Source organism: Phyllostomus discolor, chromosome 3, assembly GCF_004126475.2.
Source record: "Phyllostomus discolor isolate MPI-MPIP mPhyDis1 chromosome 3, mPhyDis1.pri.v3, whole genome shotgun sequence".
In the NCBI taxonomy this organism is placed as follows: domain Eukaryota; kingdom Metazoa; phylum Chordata; class Mammalia; order Chiroptera; family Phyllostomidae; genus Phyllostomus; species Phyllostomus discolor.
In genome coordinates this window covers 105,380,789-105,395,584 of record NC_040905.2, presented here as the reverse complement: position 1 = coordinate 105,395,584, position 14,796 = coordinate 105,380,789, and the positions used below count along the sequence as shown (strand labels likewise).

At 53.9% G+C, this 14,796-nt stretch overlaps 1 protein-coding gene across 11 annotated transcripts in view; it reads left to right on the top strand.

The window, feature by feature from the left end:
* Nucleotides 1-13,581, top strand: part of CLEC16A (C-type lectin domain containing 16A) — a 220,710-nt gene extending 207,129 nt beyond the window's left edge. For 7 of the 11 annotated variants that reach the window (XM_028507807.2, XM_036020925.1, XM_028507813.2 and 4 more), the window contains 2 exons: nt 399-560; nt 10,605-13,581. In XM_028507807.2, coding sequence (XP_028363608.1) covers nt 399-560; nt 10,605-10,960 — 518 coding nt within the window. In that variant the 3' untranslated portion in view covers nt 10,961-13,581. Of the gene's footprint in view, nt 1-398; nt 561-7,095; nt 7,220-10,604 lie in introns of all 11 variants that reach the window. The other 4 variants (XM_028507839.2, XM_028507847.2, XM_028507830.2 and 1 more) reach the window with 2 other exon arrangements.
* The last annotated feature ends 1,215 nt before the right edge of the window (nt 13,582-14,796 follow it).

The window sequence follows — 14,796 nt, the reverse complement described above, 5'->3', positions numbered from 1 at the left end:
GAACTTCTCCAGGATGCTTCTGAAGCTCCGAGGCTGCGTGTCCCCTCCAAGAGCACAGCTGGCGTGTTACTCAGCCAGCATCAGGCACACAGACTCACGGCTCACAGTCCTGCCCCAGGTGCTATGGCTGGCTGCCCCCTTTTCCTTGAAACAGCTTCAAAGTGTGTCCAGGTTAGTCCCATAACCAGAGAGGTCAGCTCCTAGGGAACTGACCCAGACCTTCAAAGAGCTGGGTTTGGGTTGGTTAGCATGGCCTTTACACTAAGGCCTCAGCCCCACCATGGAGGTGGGGGTTGCCCTATAGGGTCCCACACCCAGCTGGGGCAGATGGTACACCTCCTGCCAGGCTGGCTGGTTTCCTCCCACTTGGTCACATCACCCACCACCTTGCCTTACAGGCTTTGCCGTGGCCCAGTGCATAAACCAGCACAGCTCGCCGTCCCTGTCCTCGCCATCGCCATCTGCCAGCGGGAGCCCCAGCGGCAGCGGGAGCACCAGCCACTGCGACTCAGGAGGAGCCAGCTCATCGTCCACCCCCTCTGTTGCCCAGAGCCCATCAGGTACTTACTGGCCGAGCGGCACAGTGTGGGGGGTCTTTGGGGAACCTGTGATTCCTCGACACCAAGACCACTGATATCCAGCCTCTCCTCACCACCTTGTTTGAGGCCACTGCCACTCGGGGGTTCCATGCTCACTCTGACATGACACTGCCCACAGGCTGGCTGATTTAGCTCCCTGCAGGGGAGGAATTATTCCTTGTGTGGGCCGGTCCACCGAAAGGCCTGCCCTGACCACAGAGGTGGAGGGGGAGGACAATAGGCCAAGCCTGAATCTACCCCCTCATCACCTCCAAAGCCTGAGGTGTCACAAAGAAAGATCTCCTAAACTCAACTGTTTGAACCCTGGCAAAAGAATCATGTCCCTCAATGCTTTCCCCTCCGTGACATACCAGTTTCCTCTTTAACTCTTCTGTGCAGCCCAGTCACCTGTGACCATGGGTGCAGCTCGCTGCCTTCCAAGTGTCTGTCAAGGTGTGCTAGCGTCGTATCTTGCCCTCCTGTAACTTACAATTGTTACACAAGTGTCACAGAGAGACCCCATGAACAGGGAGCCTGGAATGGGACTTGTGAGTGGGTGTCCCCCCATCCCCATTTTCAGCTTCTGTGAGCCCCTCCCACGTGAGCACCTCACTGTGTTGTGTACAAACCCAGGAATAAAGACGCCAGGCTCACTGAAAGACATGGCTCCAAAGTGCAGCCAGAGGAGCAGAGCTTGAGCTGGGATGGTAGTGAGGGCCTTGAGAGTGTGTGATGCTTCACACACCCCAGTATCATGACCCCTTGGGTCTGCTGTGCACCCCCATTTGGGGACCTTCAGTGTTCTTCACTGTTCCTGTGAGGTCCCATCCAGAGCTCTCGCCCATCATGTTTCAGGGACAGCTGACCGAACTCTTGTTAAGCTGTAGATCAGTGGATCATGACAAAAGCCATGTGCCAGGGCATGAGCTACCTCGGTGCCAGGGAAATTGAGGGCCCCTGGCCTCTATCCCCTCAGCTCCAGAGGCAGAGATCTCCTTGGGTGCTCACACCTCTGTCTGGAGTTTTTAGCTTCTGCAGTCCCTAGCAAAGGGCTAAGCCAGTGTGCCTGTGGCTCACGGGGGACCTCAGCCTGCCTGCACCCCTCCCCCCCACACACAAGCATCCATTACCTCTGTCTCCTATTAACATTTTCACGAGGCTCAAGGAGCAAGGTCACCCTCAAGCCACCTCACTCAGACCCTTTTCTGCTCAGCACCTGCTCCTCTCTCAGCCCTGGCAGGGGGAGATGACCGCCCTTTCTGAGCTATTTCTGAGCCCTGTTTAAGGTTGGCTGCATATCCAAGCAGTTGCCGCTGCCGTTCCCAGGCTCATAGCTGGGAAATTCAGACAGCGCTCCCTCCAGAAGCTGAGTACATCCCTTAGCCTCCCTCTGAAGCCTGGTCTCATGCTGGCTCTGGGGGCCAAAGTGCAGGGCTGTGTGTGTGCTTGTGTGTACACCCATGTGCTGCCTGCATGTGCACATTTCTGTCTGTGTTGTGTGCACCCAAACTCATGTATACTTAAAATTATGTTTTGGTCTCTTTCTTATGTAGCCAGGTGGGCCTTTCTTCCATTTGTAAGGCAGAACAGGCAACAGTCAAGTGAACAAATGAGCCCATACACTTCTTTGCCTAAAACTGAAACCAGCAAAGAGCCACATTATCAAAATCCAGCCATGTATGCAGATGTTTCCCTGAGCGTGGCCCCAAGGGCTTCACCTCTGCACCTCCCCCCAGAGGCTCAGGGTGCACTAGTTCTTTTTTTTCCTGGCCTCCCTCAGCCCTCTATCCCTACCTGCACCGTTCCCTGCAGGGTGCCAGCAACGTTGTCCCAAAAATGCAGGGGCTGTTAGCCTGGCTGTCGAGGAGCCAGGCAGTTCTAGTCAATAGCTGACGGTCAGGCCCTCCTGGGTGTCTGCTCCTGTTTGGTGCGTCCTTGGCAGGCCTGTGGGTGCCAGCGTGTGAGTCCTCATTTTTTATGCCACCTGACAGTAGAAGCCTGAGGCCCAGCCTGCCTGTCTGAATCGCTGCAGGCACTGAAATAACTCACCTCTTCAGCAGCTTATGCTTCACTCTTAACCAAGGGCCCAACTGTTGACCCCTGGGAAGAGAGAGCATCAGAGTACACGAGCAATTGCCTATCACAGGCACCCAGCCACAGGAACCATCTCTGTCCCTAGGCCCATGAGCTGGAGCTACAGGTCTCAGGAGGTCCCCCATTCACTTGTCTCTCGTTGCCAACCTTTCAGGCTAGCCTCAACCTCCCAGGTGCATCCACAAGACAGCGCATGGGGTTTCCATGTTCCCTGTAGGGCCAGGTATACCCAGATGGTTTCATCATCTGCCTGGTATCTTACCAAGCCATGCTGAATGGGAAGCCAAGGGTGGAAGAAGGGAGGAAGGTTTTATTGGAACAGGTGGGTTTTAGCCAGTTTCCTGGTTTGATATTGGCCTGGAGTGGTGGCCAGTGTCCAGGCTTCTGATTTGGAGAAGCTGGCCCTGTGTCGCCTTCTTAGCAGACTCTCCACCCTCAGGGCCTGCCCACAGTCTACCAGAGGCGGCTTCCTTAGAGGGACAGTGGGCAGGGGGTGGGCCAGGGCCTCAACCCACAGCCCAGCCAGGGGGCCACTTGTCCCCAAAGTGGTTTTTGAGGGCGCAATGCTGAATCAAAAGCATTCTTAGCCCTGTGTTTCCAGAGCCTCCAAGTCTAGGAAGTCCCCCCCCACCCCCAGTGTGGAGAGCAGCTGCCAGATTCTCTGCAGCCAGAATTAGCAAACTCTGGTGGCTTCTTCGCTCTTGAAGCCATGCTTTGCTCAGCCAAGTGTTTGGTTGGGAAAGTGCACAAAAGATGGAAAGTGCCATCCACCAGGGAACGACACAGGCCCAGTTTTCTGTGTCTCTGCTCCACAGTTTTCAGTCCGGGAATTGTACAAGGAGACCCGTGAAGCCAGGGGTGACCCTCCCACTGTTTAAGCAGTCAGTGTGGCATGGCACCACCACACAGCCTCCTCGATATACACTGATGCACAGTGTCCCAGTGGATGCTTCTCCCAAAACTGAGCCCCCATGTGGCAGGCCCTGGGCTCAGAAGTGCTTCACAGACACCTCTGCGTGGAATCCCACTTCACATTGTACAGTTGAAAACACGGGGGCCCAGAGAGGTCATGCAGCCTGGCCAAGATGCTGCTGCTGGTGAGCGGAGGAGCCCAGGTGTGAACCCTAGTCACGACAACTCCAAAACCCATGCCCTACCTTCTGAAACAACCCAGCAGAATATCAATGGGATTCGTCGGTCGATCTCAGGTACCTTGAGGGGCGCCACAGAGACTTGGGCCCCAGGTTTGGGCACTGCTCATGAGGTGCACACATCTCTCCTTCCAATGAGCATGGTTGTTCAAGAGTCCAAGTGAAAATCCACAGCCCATCTGCAGAGACCCAGGTAACTGTGCACCCCAGTCAGCAAAGGCTGGGGTCTGTAGCCCCTGTAGAGGAAAGCCCGGTGGTCCCCCCAAATCAGCAGCAAAGTAGACCGCAGACAGCCACATCTCCTCTGTCAGCCCAAATGGGTGCGTCCCCAAATGAGGACATGAAACCATTCTGATACCCAGTTGTTTTTCCGCCTCTACCCTCTGTCCAGCCCAGGGGACCTTAAATTTCCTGCCTGAGTTTGAAAGGGGACAGGTTTATAGCAAATGCAGATTTTCTCAGCTTCCCATGGGGCCTTCAGTATGAGAGACTCAGTTTTGTGGCTGTCAGACCTGATTTCAGTAGGGTCCCTCCATAAGCTGGCCGCATACCCAGCCCCTCAGCCTCTTAGTGGCTCATCTCTCTGCACCTTTTCTGCCTCAGTCTTGGTACCCCACCTACACTGTATTAACTTCTTCTAAACAAGCAGATTTTGTTGAGCCCCTGTGATTCACAGTCACTAGGATACAGGGTAACCAAGTATGGTATGCACAGGCTAGCAGGGGAGTGTGCAGTCCATCAGGTGACCACACAGAGAAGTGTCCAGTTAGAAACTACAACCAAGGACACATGCAGGGGCTCCAACAACACCGAACAGCTGCAGCAGGGGCTGGCAGCTCCCAGAGGAGGCGTCACAAGGACAAAAGCCAAAGGATGAGGGGTTGACCAGACCAGGGCTCCGTGAGGAAGGCGGTCTCTGGGTGTCTCCCAAAAGGAGCCTGGAATCCGTCAGGAGACAGGTTGATTCCTTTTCCCCATCTCCCTGGGGTCTGTCAGGGTGGCCTGTTTCTGAGAAACAGTCTCCATGGCCAGCAGGGCCAAAGCCTACGGCCCAGCACTGGCAGAGGGCCCCTCACAGGGAGGGGAAAGGAGCCCACCCAGAGGGGTCACTGGTTTGCCTGTTGCCCAGAGAGACCCTCTGGGCTGGGAGCACCTGCTTTGGATGCTCTTTTGTGTGCCAGAGACAAGCCGTGGATGCTTGTGAGGGGCTTTTTGCAAGTACTGACCCTCAAACCAGGGCCAGTGGATGCTCCCAACCAAAGGAATGTTCAAACTGAATTCTCTGGAAACCAAAGTAAACAACCAGGAAGAGTTGGGAGCGAGGGATTTTATGTTCATCTTTAACTATTTACCTGTTAATGGTGTGCGGAGGGGACTTTACTATCCAGTCTCAACACCCAATACATGAGTTGACTTGTTCCCAGTGTCTTTTTCAAACATGCTTTAAGATCCTCAAGTCCTTCTGGGGAGAGCTGGGCGCCCTGCACTGGGAAGCATCCAGGAACCGGCCCCTTGTCGCCCACTCGCCCAGCAGAGCTGGCCTGGTAGGCCTCAGCTTGCTCCCCAGTGAGAAAATTACAGTGTGGGCATCAGCATATTTTTTCCTAAACATTTTATTGTTTTGAGAAGCTGAAATTGCAGAGGACATATGGCGGGAAAGAGAAAATAGATCCAACTTTGGAACCAAGTGTAGGATCAGTAAGAATTCTTCAGAAATATTTTCTGAGTTATGAGTGTGCACACAACATGATAGATGACACATGCATGTACAAACATGCAAATGCATGCTTACACATACTTCCACACATAATTGCACACTCATGTTCTGCATAGGGATTCTGGTAAGAAAATCATCTCAGGAAAGAGCTCTGTGGCCTGCATTTCATCCTTAACTAGCCACTTGTGCCTCCCGTCTCTAGATTGCTGCATTTCATGCGTGTTCTTGGGGAGCTACTTACAGGAGAAAGAAAAAGTGTTTGTTAAAGAAATGAAGTCAGAGTGAAGGGCAACCTGCTTTTTCTGATGCCCATTCCGTGGGCCCGTAAAATTAGGAGCTGTGGACACTGTGAGTCTTCCCCAGGGTTTACAGGAAGAAGGAAGATTTGGTTCTGCCTGGAGCCTGCCAGAGGCAGGGTACTGCTCTGCTGGCCCTTCCTCCTGAATCCCTGCCTGCTCCCTGAGCTGATTGTCTGAATGTATGACCTTCACCCCATGACACGATCCCCTTAGGGCCAACTTAGAGCCAGATAGCCCAAGATTGAACTGGGTGTCCCTGAACTCAGTTACTAGAGTCAGGCAGGAATTTCAAGGGCAGAAATCCAAGTAAGAAGTATTGTCTTTTCTCCCCAGTTTTCTCCACAACATTTTTTAAAAAATGGAGTAAGATATAGATAACATAAAATGTACCATTTCAACCATGTTTAAGCTTATACTTCAGTGGCATTAGTTACCTTCACCTTGTGTTCTGCAGCCTTAATTCTAAGCTTTGCTGTAATTCTGACTCTGTCTCAGAGATGATGGTCCCTTCCTTCTCAAGGAAATACTCCTAACATATTTCTTTCAGCCAGTTAGAGCCCACCCCCAGGCCGCTTGGTGCCAGGTCTCAGATCTTCCCGCCATGGTTCAGTCTTGGTTCTCAAAGGTCCAGTTCGCCAGAGCGTTGCCTGGAGATACATTGCCACCTCACGGCTGGGGAGGATGTCTCGGAGCGCCTCGCCCACCCAAGGCTCTCCCAGCACTCGCAGAGCTGCGCTGTTGGCTTTAGGGTGGTGACACCGAGAACCGTCGGCCCTATCATTTGGGTCAGAAATCTGCTGATTTCACCAGCTGGTTTGGCTCCCGTCCCACAACCACACAGCCTTTCCTCCTCAGACTCTCCTGGGGATGCAGGGTTTACATCGTAACTGCTGGTTCGCACCAAAACTGATGGGCAATTTTGTTGTTCTGTCCCCCTGAGGTTTCTCACTGAGACCAGATGTCGCTGATGGCCCCACTCTCTGCTTTCCAACAGGACCAAATCTTCACTGTCTCTACCAAACCTCAGCTGTCCTGATAGCACCTCGTCCCGGGGGGGCTGACTGGGGGTGTCTTACCCGCGTGGGGGGCTGCACCCACACCCCAGCTGTCACAGCTCCTGCTGGGGCACTGCCCCCCTCCCCTTGCACTCTCATCGATGCTTAGTGTTCATCTCTGCTCTGTGCCCGTCCCTGTGTCACCTTTCTCTGTCCTGTTGTTGAAGGCTTTCTGTGACCTGTCGCTGTGTTTCCCTCTAGTCAGGAGTGGCAGGAAAGGACGCCGGCGAGTGTTCAGCCTGTCGGAGGCCGACAGTCACGGCGGCCACTGGGTTTAGTGCTTCGAACGGCAGCTGTCACGGCAACTCTGGCACAGTCAATTCAGGCAGGTCTCCTCCCTTAGCCTCCATGGGCCCGCGACGCCCCCGCGCCACGCTGCACTTCTACAGTTGGCAGGCTCTGCATGGCAAGCCAGGCCAGGCTGGGCCCCAGAGACGCCAGGTCACGACCTGAGAGCCATCCTCAAAGTGGGCATTTCCTCTGCTTCCCCTGACACTGGATCTCCCAATCCCTTTGTAGCCTCCTCTCATCTGAGGATCAAAACCCCTGGCTCTTTGCCCCTTTCCACGCCAGCCCCAGGCAACCTGGAAATGCTGTCACTCTCTCTGCATGCAGAGCAGGCCAGTGTCAGGCGCAGCACAGGCCCTGAGCTAGAGGCAGGTTTCCTAGTGCAGCCCTCTCAGAGCACCCCCAGTTTAGGCCACGGGGTTGGGTGGTAGAAATTGCAAAAAGCAACAGTCAGCTCTTTTTTTTTTTCCCTTTTTCCTTTTTTCCCTGGTTTTGCTCAAAGCTAAGTGATACTTGCAATCACATTCCAGCCAAAGGCCAAAAGTTGCAGACACACCAACGAAGGTAATGCCATCATCCTCCTTCTTCCATTGCGTGCTCCAAACAGCAGCGAGGTTGGTCTGGCGGCCGCGGCGCACCTGTTGGGTCCATCGCGGCTGCCTCCGCCCTTGGTGCTTCCTAGACTTTCCCATGTGTGCCCTGCCACTCCGCAGCAGTGGCACTTGCCAGTCAGGAGCCTCCTGCCTTCTTTTTTGTTTAAAAGCTGTTCTTCTGAGCTTTGCCCTCTGACTTGCTGTGCTGTGCTGTTCATTTCTTCCCCACATCACTCAGGCCCACCTATTCCAGACTGAACACATCAAATCCAAATATTTACTGGAAACTTAACTCACTCTACCAGGGTCAGCTGAGCCCCTGCTCCAAAGCCAAACATCAGCTGCCGAGGGTGGAGGGTGCCTTCCAGGGACGCGCTGGTCCGCTTGGGGCAGAGCCTGGGGAGGTCAAGCACCGCTCACGGAGACCTGGACTTCCGGGGTTTCCCACTCCCGCTCCAGTTGTCGCCCCTGGCGGGGAGGCCAGAGTGTTCCCCAAACCCCTCATTTCCTGGAGCAGGCCCTAGCTTGTGGCCTCAGACCTCGAAAAACACCAGCTGCAGTAACCTTTGCAGCTCGGCACTTGGCCAGAAAATGTGTCCCCACTGGGTAGTTTTCCCCGCTAAAAACCTGGCAGAGTCCCCCTCCCCCAGTGGATGAATGTGAAGATCACATTCAGGAAGCAGTTCTTAGTTTAAAAAATAATAAAGTAAAAATAAATAAAAGTAAGGCCATATTGTGGGTGATGGGTAAGAGGAGGTTACTTTTTTCTTTCAAAAAAAAGAATAGAGGCTATTTTTATGAGGGGGACCCATCCCCTTTAATAAAATTGTTCGTTCTTTTCCTAAAAAAGAAAACAGTTTTGTATATATAGTATTATTTGTTGGTTGGTTTGTTTTTTAATATATCTGATGGCAACTTTCCCATATCCTTGATTATTCTCATCAGCAAAAACCCCGTTAGGGATCAGGGAAAGAGGTTTGCCAGCTTTTTTGAATATCTGCATGCAAATGCTGATGTGCAAAGAGGGAACTCTTACACAGAAGTTTTGAGAAAAACTTGAAGGAAATGCTTTGCAGCTCTGTCTCCAGATGGCACAAAAGTGCCATTTGGAGAACTAGTCATTTCTGAACTGCCCTGTCAGCAGCTGAACTTACATGTATCTCCATACGTACAAAGTTCACGGGCGTGCTCACGCTCATGTGAAGCGAGGTGGAGGCCACCAGAGCAGGCGAGCCCCCTCCCAGAGAGCCATGCACCCTGATGAATGCCGGGCAGGTTGTGCTGGGTTGGAACTTGAGCCTGGGCCTCGAAATCAGCCCGTCACCACAGGCATCCTTACTGAACGGAGCAGAGTCATAGAAATTCAGAGAAACCAGAGAGCCCGTGGTGTGTTCGGCATGCTGGGCCCAGCTCACACCCCGCTCGAATCACTTTTTCCGCTGGTGCTCGTGGGGCCCCGCCACCACCCTCCGGGAGTGAGGACAGGCCCAGAGTCCCACACAGTGGTTTCCTCTGGCCTTATTTCACCTAAAAAAAAATAAAAATAAAAAGGCCTTATAAAGACATTAGCTGGGACCTTGCAGTGCTCATCTTGCCTGAGAGTCTTGTGGGAAGAAACGCCAACGTGTACTTTCGGAAACTCAATCTGTTGCTTGCACTTTCTCTCCACGACGGGGATCCTGTCCTCTCTTTTATCCCATCTGTGTGCCCTATGGTTTTATTTTGCTCTTTTTTTAATTTTTTTACTCTGTGTTCAGTTTGCAATTCTGTTTTGTTTTTGGCAAACTTATAAGAAAGGGAGAAACTAGCTGGAGTCACACTGGACAAAAGAGTGCCTGCCACCAGCCCCAGAACCCAGGGCGCGCTCAGACTTGCAGCTCCGCAGTGTCATCGGCACCTCTGGCCGGCAGCCTGTCAGCCCCACAGTCTGCACACTAGAATTTGCTCCCCAGAGGAGATGCCCATGGTCTTCCTGTCGGTGTTGTCGAGTTGCAGGCCTGTGACACCCCAGGAAAGGTTTTCCACAGTGCACTCCCGCCACAACTGGTGTTTCCATCCAGGCAAATTCGTCATTGGAAAGCAAGTTAGGCCATTGGGCTGTAATCCAATCAAGGATTTTGAAAAGCACCCAAAAAAAGAAATTGCCGCTCTGAGAATAACTGTTTCAGGCAGAGCCCCCCGTACCCTCCTCCTGGCGTGGTTTGTCTCCATGGGGAGCAGGAGTGGTCCCGGGTGACCACAGTCCCTTCCTGAGTGCTCACCCAGCACTGAGAGAAGGAACAGGAGGCAGACCCGTCTGAGGTTTGGGTTTGGTTCTACAAGTTAAAAAGTGCTATAGAATTTCCTTTTTAAATTTTTTTACTGTCGCACGCAGTGAGTCCCCTCTTGGCTAAATGTCACCAAATTAGATGTTGGAAATGGCATAAAGTGATAAGCACACCCAAGCCCATTTCTTCGCTAAATATGTATCTACCCTCAGGCAGGTGGTCTAGGACCCGTGCAAACATACACCCCACCTGGGCCACTCCCTGGCACCCAGGAAGGGGCTTCCATAACCCACCATTTGATTTTTGCACAAACCCCTCGTTTTCTCCTTGCATCACAAGTGAGGGTAACCGTGGGCCCTGACAGATTTTCCACCAAGCCTCAGTCAGACTGGATTTACCAGCTTCTGTGTCCCCAGAAGGAGGAGGTGGAGCCAGCTGTTCCATCCTCACCACCATCTCCCACCCAGATCTCCCTGGGCTTTTGTTCAGGATGGGAGCAGAGGGTGCCAGCGGGAGCAGAATGTCTCAGAGCTAAGTGTCCCTTTGCTTTCCCTCCACCCAGATGACCCCATGACTATGGAACAGCCTCAGCCTAACCTTCCTGACCAGTTGGTGATCATCAATGACATGGAAGCAGACACCAGGCCCAGCAAGAGCCTGGCAAGGAGCGTGGACATGGAGACAGTCAGTCTGTCCCCCAGCCTCACCCCGGCCCAGCAGCCCACCATCTCCCTGCTCTGTGAGGACACTGCCGACACGCTAAGTGTAGAGTCACTGACCCTCATCCCACCCGTTGACCCCCACAGCCTCCGCACCCTTGCAGGCATCCCCCCACCCCCCACACTAGCCACAGAGGGCACAGTGACCCCAGGCGAGGAGGTTGCACCCCCAGAGCCAGCAGGCCCCACCGAGCACTAAGTGGGAGCTGAGCAGCCTCCCTTTGTGCGTGTGGCCCCGCTGGTAGGGACCCAGTGCCACTGACTCCAAAGACACTTTGGGAGCATCCACAGCAACCATCTTCGCCACCCACCCTTGTGCTCCTTGACTGCATTTGAATTCCTCTTTCACTTCGCACTTTGTGGAGAACAGCTGGGCCTGGTGGAGACACCCCAGCAAACCCAGAGGGCTGAGGTGGCCCTCGGGAAGGAGGTTGGGCTCCTGCTCTCTGAGCCCCACCGCCCCCCGGGGGGCAGGGCCCTTCGGCACAAGTCCCTTCAGCAGCCAGCCCTCCCCAGGCTGCTCACCGCTCCGCCGTGCCATCCCATTGTGCACACAAGAAGTGGACAAGGTCGCTGTAGGTAGAAATTTGTAGAAAAGTGAACTTTGATAAACATCTTTTTTGGGTATTTATTTCCGCTTTTGGCAGCAGGTGAAAAGCATTTATTTAAAAAGCATCTATTTTTTAAAAGACAAAGTCCAAAAAAGTCCTCAATGCTAAGGTTTGATGTCATGTAAAAAGTGTAAGATTGCTGTTCAGATTTCATTTTCATTTTCCCTTGAACATCCCAGTTGTTTGGGTTTAGAGTTCTCAGTCTGGCGTTCTCTGTTTTCTTAAGTGATTCTTACTTCTTTATTGCTCACTGACTCTGCAAGCCTGTGGGATGATAAAGTACCTTCCTGGAAAGTTTAGAGTATTTTTTAAACAAAATAAGGGAGACACATGCATTCTCAGGTACACACAGAGTGGAGAGAGCTGAGAGTTTCTCTGTCGTGGCAGCCAAGGGGCCTTGCACTGGTTATCTGAAAGATCTTTTCACAAAAGGGGGTCATGCAGTCAGCTCCTGGCTTGGGGCCCATTCCTCATCTCTCTGGGCTGGAGGCAAGCAGGACTGTTTCTCAGCATCACCTTCTGTGGCTGCCATCTTTGTTTGTCTAAGAGAGAATCTTTGGGACCATGAGGACCCCAGCCCCAGCAGCTACGATGGGAAGCAAAGGCCATGGAAGCCATCCTCTACATCACCTGCCGCGCAGCTCTGCGCACCTCCTCTCTGCTGCTGCAAGAAAGACATGAGCTTGTTTTTAAAATGAACCCTCTGCCCAGTCCCTTCTTCCTTTGGGCTGGGTGTGTGGGGGGCGGGGGGCAGTTCTCCACCATATCCAGTAAAGCAGCCAACGTGTTCCTTGCAACTTGGCACAGCCAAGCGACCCCCCCTTCCTTCTGGTCCATGCGAAGACCTTCCACAACTTTCCTCCATGTGTCCACCAGGGGTGTCAGCACACACAGCGTCGGTGTCGGCCGAGCCCAGTTACCGGGTGGCCTCAGAAGATGCTGCGAATGCTCATCATCCATCTATTAGAGGACACCATCCTCACTGCCTCCCTCAATCCAGCTGTCACAGCAGGGCCTGCTGAGGCCACATTTCAGCCTCCTGAAGCAAACACACATCCTGCGGAGGAGGCGCAGTCGTGCCTGTGGGCGCGGGTCTCTAGTCATCAGAGGCCTCCAGGAGCTGTGTCCACCAACCTTCAGTCTGGTTTTCAACTGACTGGGGCAGCAGGAGTGAAGAGACCAGTGACTTCCCAGGCCAGCGGCATTATTGGGAGGAACAAGCCCACGCAGGCGGACCCAGGCCCTCCCTGAGCCCACCGCCCACTGTCTGAAGTCCAGGTGTAGGTGGCTTTGTGGCCTCAGAGCACTGAAGGGGAAGGAATGTCTTGGGCAGGGGAGACAGCCCAGCCCGCCTCGGGGGGGGGGGGGGGGGGCCCTCTGACCCCTCGGGTCCTTAGACTCAGATCTCTGGGGTTAGCCTCAGTCAGCCCTTCCAGCCCCATCTCCACATCCCTACAGAAGGATCGGCTGGGGTTGGTCTCACCCTCCCCAAGTCCACACTGGGCCCTTTGGGTTTGCCAAGTCAGGGGGCAGGCTTGACACATGAACCCCCAAAGCTCAACTTTGAAAGCTGCTGTGGAGAAGCACATGTCCTTTCTGGTTTGAGTAAGGATGCCTCTCCCCAAAAGTCAGATGGGGCGAGCTCAAGGAGCTCCCCAGGGAGGGGTGGGCAGGAGGGCCCCACCTCCACCAGCAGGCCCTCTCCGCTCCCCTTCCCCTCCATCAAGCCTGCCCTGCCCTGCGCTCTCCGCAGAAGGCAGCTTCCCACCAAAACACTGGCATTAGCAAGTGACCCGGGTGAGTGAAGAAACTCACCCCTTCACAGACATACACAAGATTTCTCCAAGGTCTCAAGATGCACTGTTTTAAAAAAAAAAAAAAAAAAAAAAAAAGCATGGGGTGAACTGATTCTCATCTTTTCTAGATGCAATAAGAAATGTTTCATGTAGTCATGTTGACACTGGGCATACACTGTAAGGGTTCCTATTCCTAATGTTCCTCTGAACTGAAAAATATGTAAATAATTCTTGTCTCAAGGAGGAGCAGCATTAGGAAACCTCATGCTTCTGGGTTGAGGGACCGTTCCAGGGAAGAACCTGCTTACCAGTGTGACTCATGCTTCATGAGTACTGCACACCAGGGTGGAAACGAAAACTGGAACTTCCTTGTAAATTGATACTTGGCAATAAAAGAGAAAGAGTTCCCAGAATGTGGCTGCTGCTTCGTGGTGCTGTGGCACGGAGGCCGTGGCAGGCAAAGGGGAAGGTTCTCTGTGGTCTGACCCCTCAGCTTGTCACAGCTGCCTAGAGGGGTGGGCAGCCCCTCCCTGCCCCCACCCTGGCCAGGTATTCCCCAATTCCAAAAAGGGAGGTGGGGCAGTTCCTACCCAGAGCTGGGAAAACTCAGGGGAAGTAGGTTCCACCCCAGAGGGTGCCGCTGCCCCACACCAGGTGCAGTGAGTTTGGTCCATGCTCTTTGTCCCTCGCCTGTCAGGTAGTTCTCTACAGGTGCTGCACCTGTGGGAAGGTGCCGCTAATAGCCCTACCTCCCACGGGCACAGGGAACCTCCCCATTGTGGCTTTGATGTGCCGCTGGGCTGAGGGAAGCGGGAAGGGCCCAGGCATCAGTGAAGCCCATGCTGGGGCGGGCTCCTTGCAGAACACACCGACATGCACCAGCGTGAGCTCTGAAACTCCCCGGAAATGGGTTCTTAACAGCAACTCCTGACATCCCAGCTTAAACCTGGCCCAGAAACAGCCAGACTTTTTGGGCCTTGAGGTAAAACCTAAATTGAGTCCAAAGTGAATGGCGCACCACCTGCCTTCCCCGCCAAAGGTTGAAGTGATGCCACCGGAAGGTGGAGACCGCTGCAAAGGGCCAGCCGCCCTGGATCTGCAGGCTCCTGCGTGCCCCAGCAGGGTTCTCTTCCCCTCCTGGCCCAGTTTACCTGGACCAGTTCTCTGAAGTTGGCCCACGAGGCCCAGGGCCTCAGAGGTGCTGGGAGTCTCTGAACTGAGGTTGGACCCCACTCTGCCCCGAGGCCTGCTCAGCACCCAGTGCGGTGTCAGGGCCGGCTGCAGCCCTGCCCGTCCCCACAGCGTGTGCCTCACAGGCCCGTGGGCACTCCTGCGTCACAATGACTTCAGTGTAAAAACAGGATCTTCCTGGAAGGGAACCTTGGTGAAGGTGGGAGGTGGGCCTCAGGACGGCAGGACCGAGGACAGCAGCTACAAGGAGACAGGTACCGAGGTGAGGACCAGCTGGGCCAAGTGCGCCTGGGCTGGTCACAGGAAGAAGGGGCTGAGGCAGCGGCTCTCAGGTGTGGACTGGTGGCAGAATCATTTGGAACACTTGTTCACCATCCGGAACTACATGCTGCCCCAGACCTGGTCAGTGAGTCCCCGAGGTGGTGCCTGACTGACAG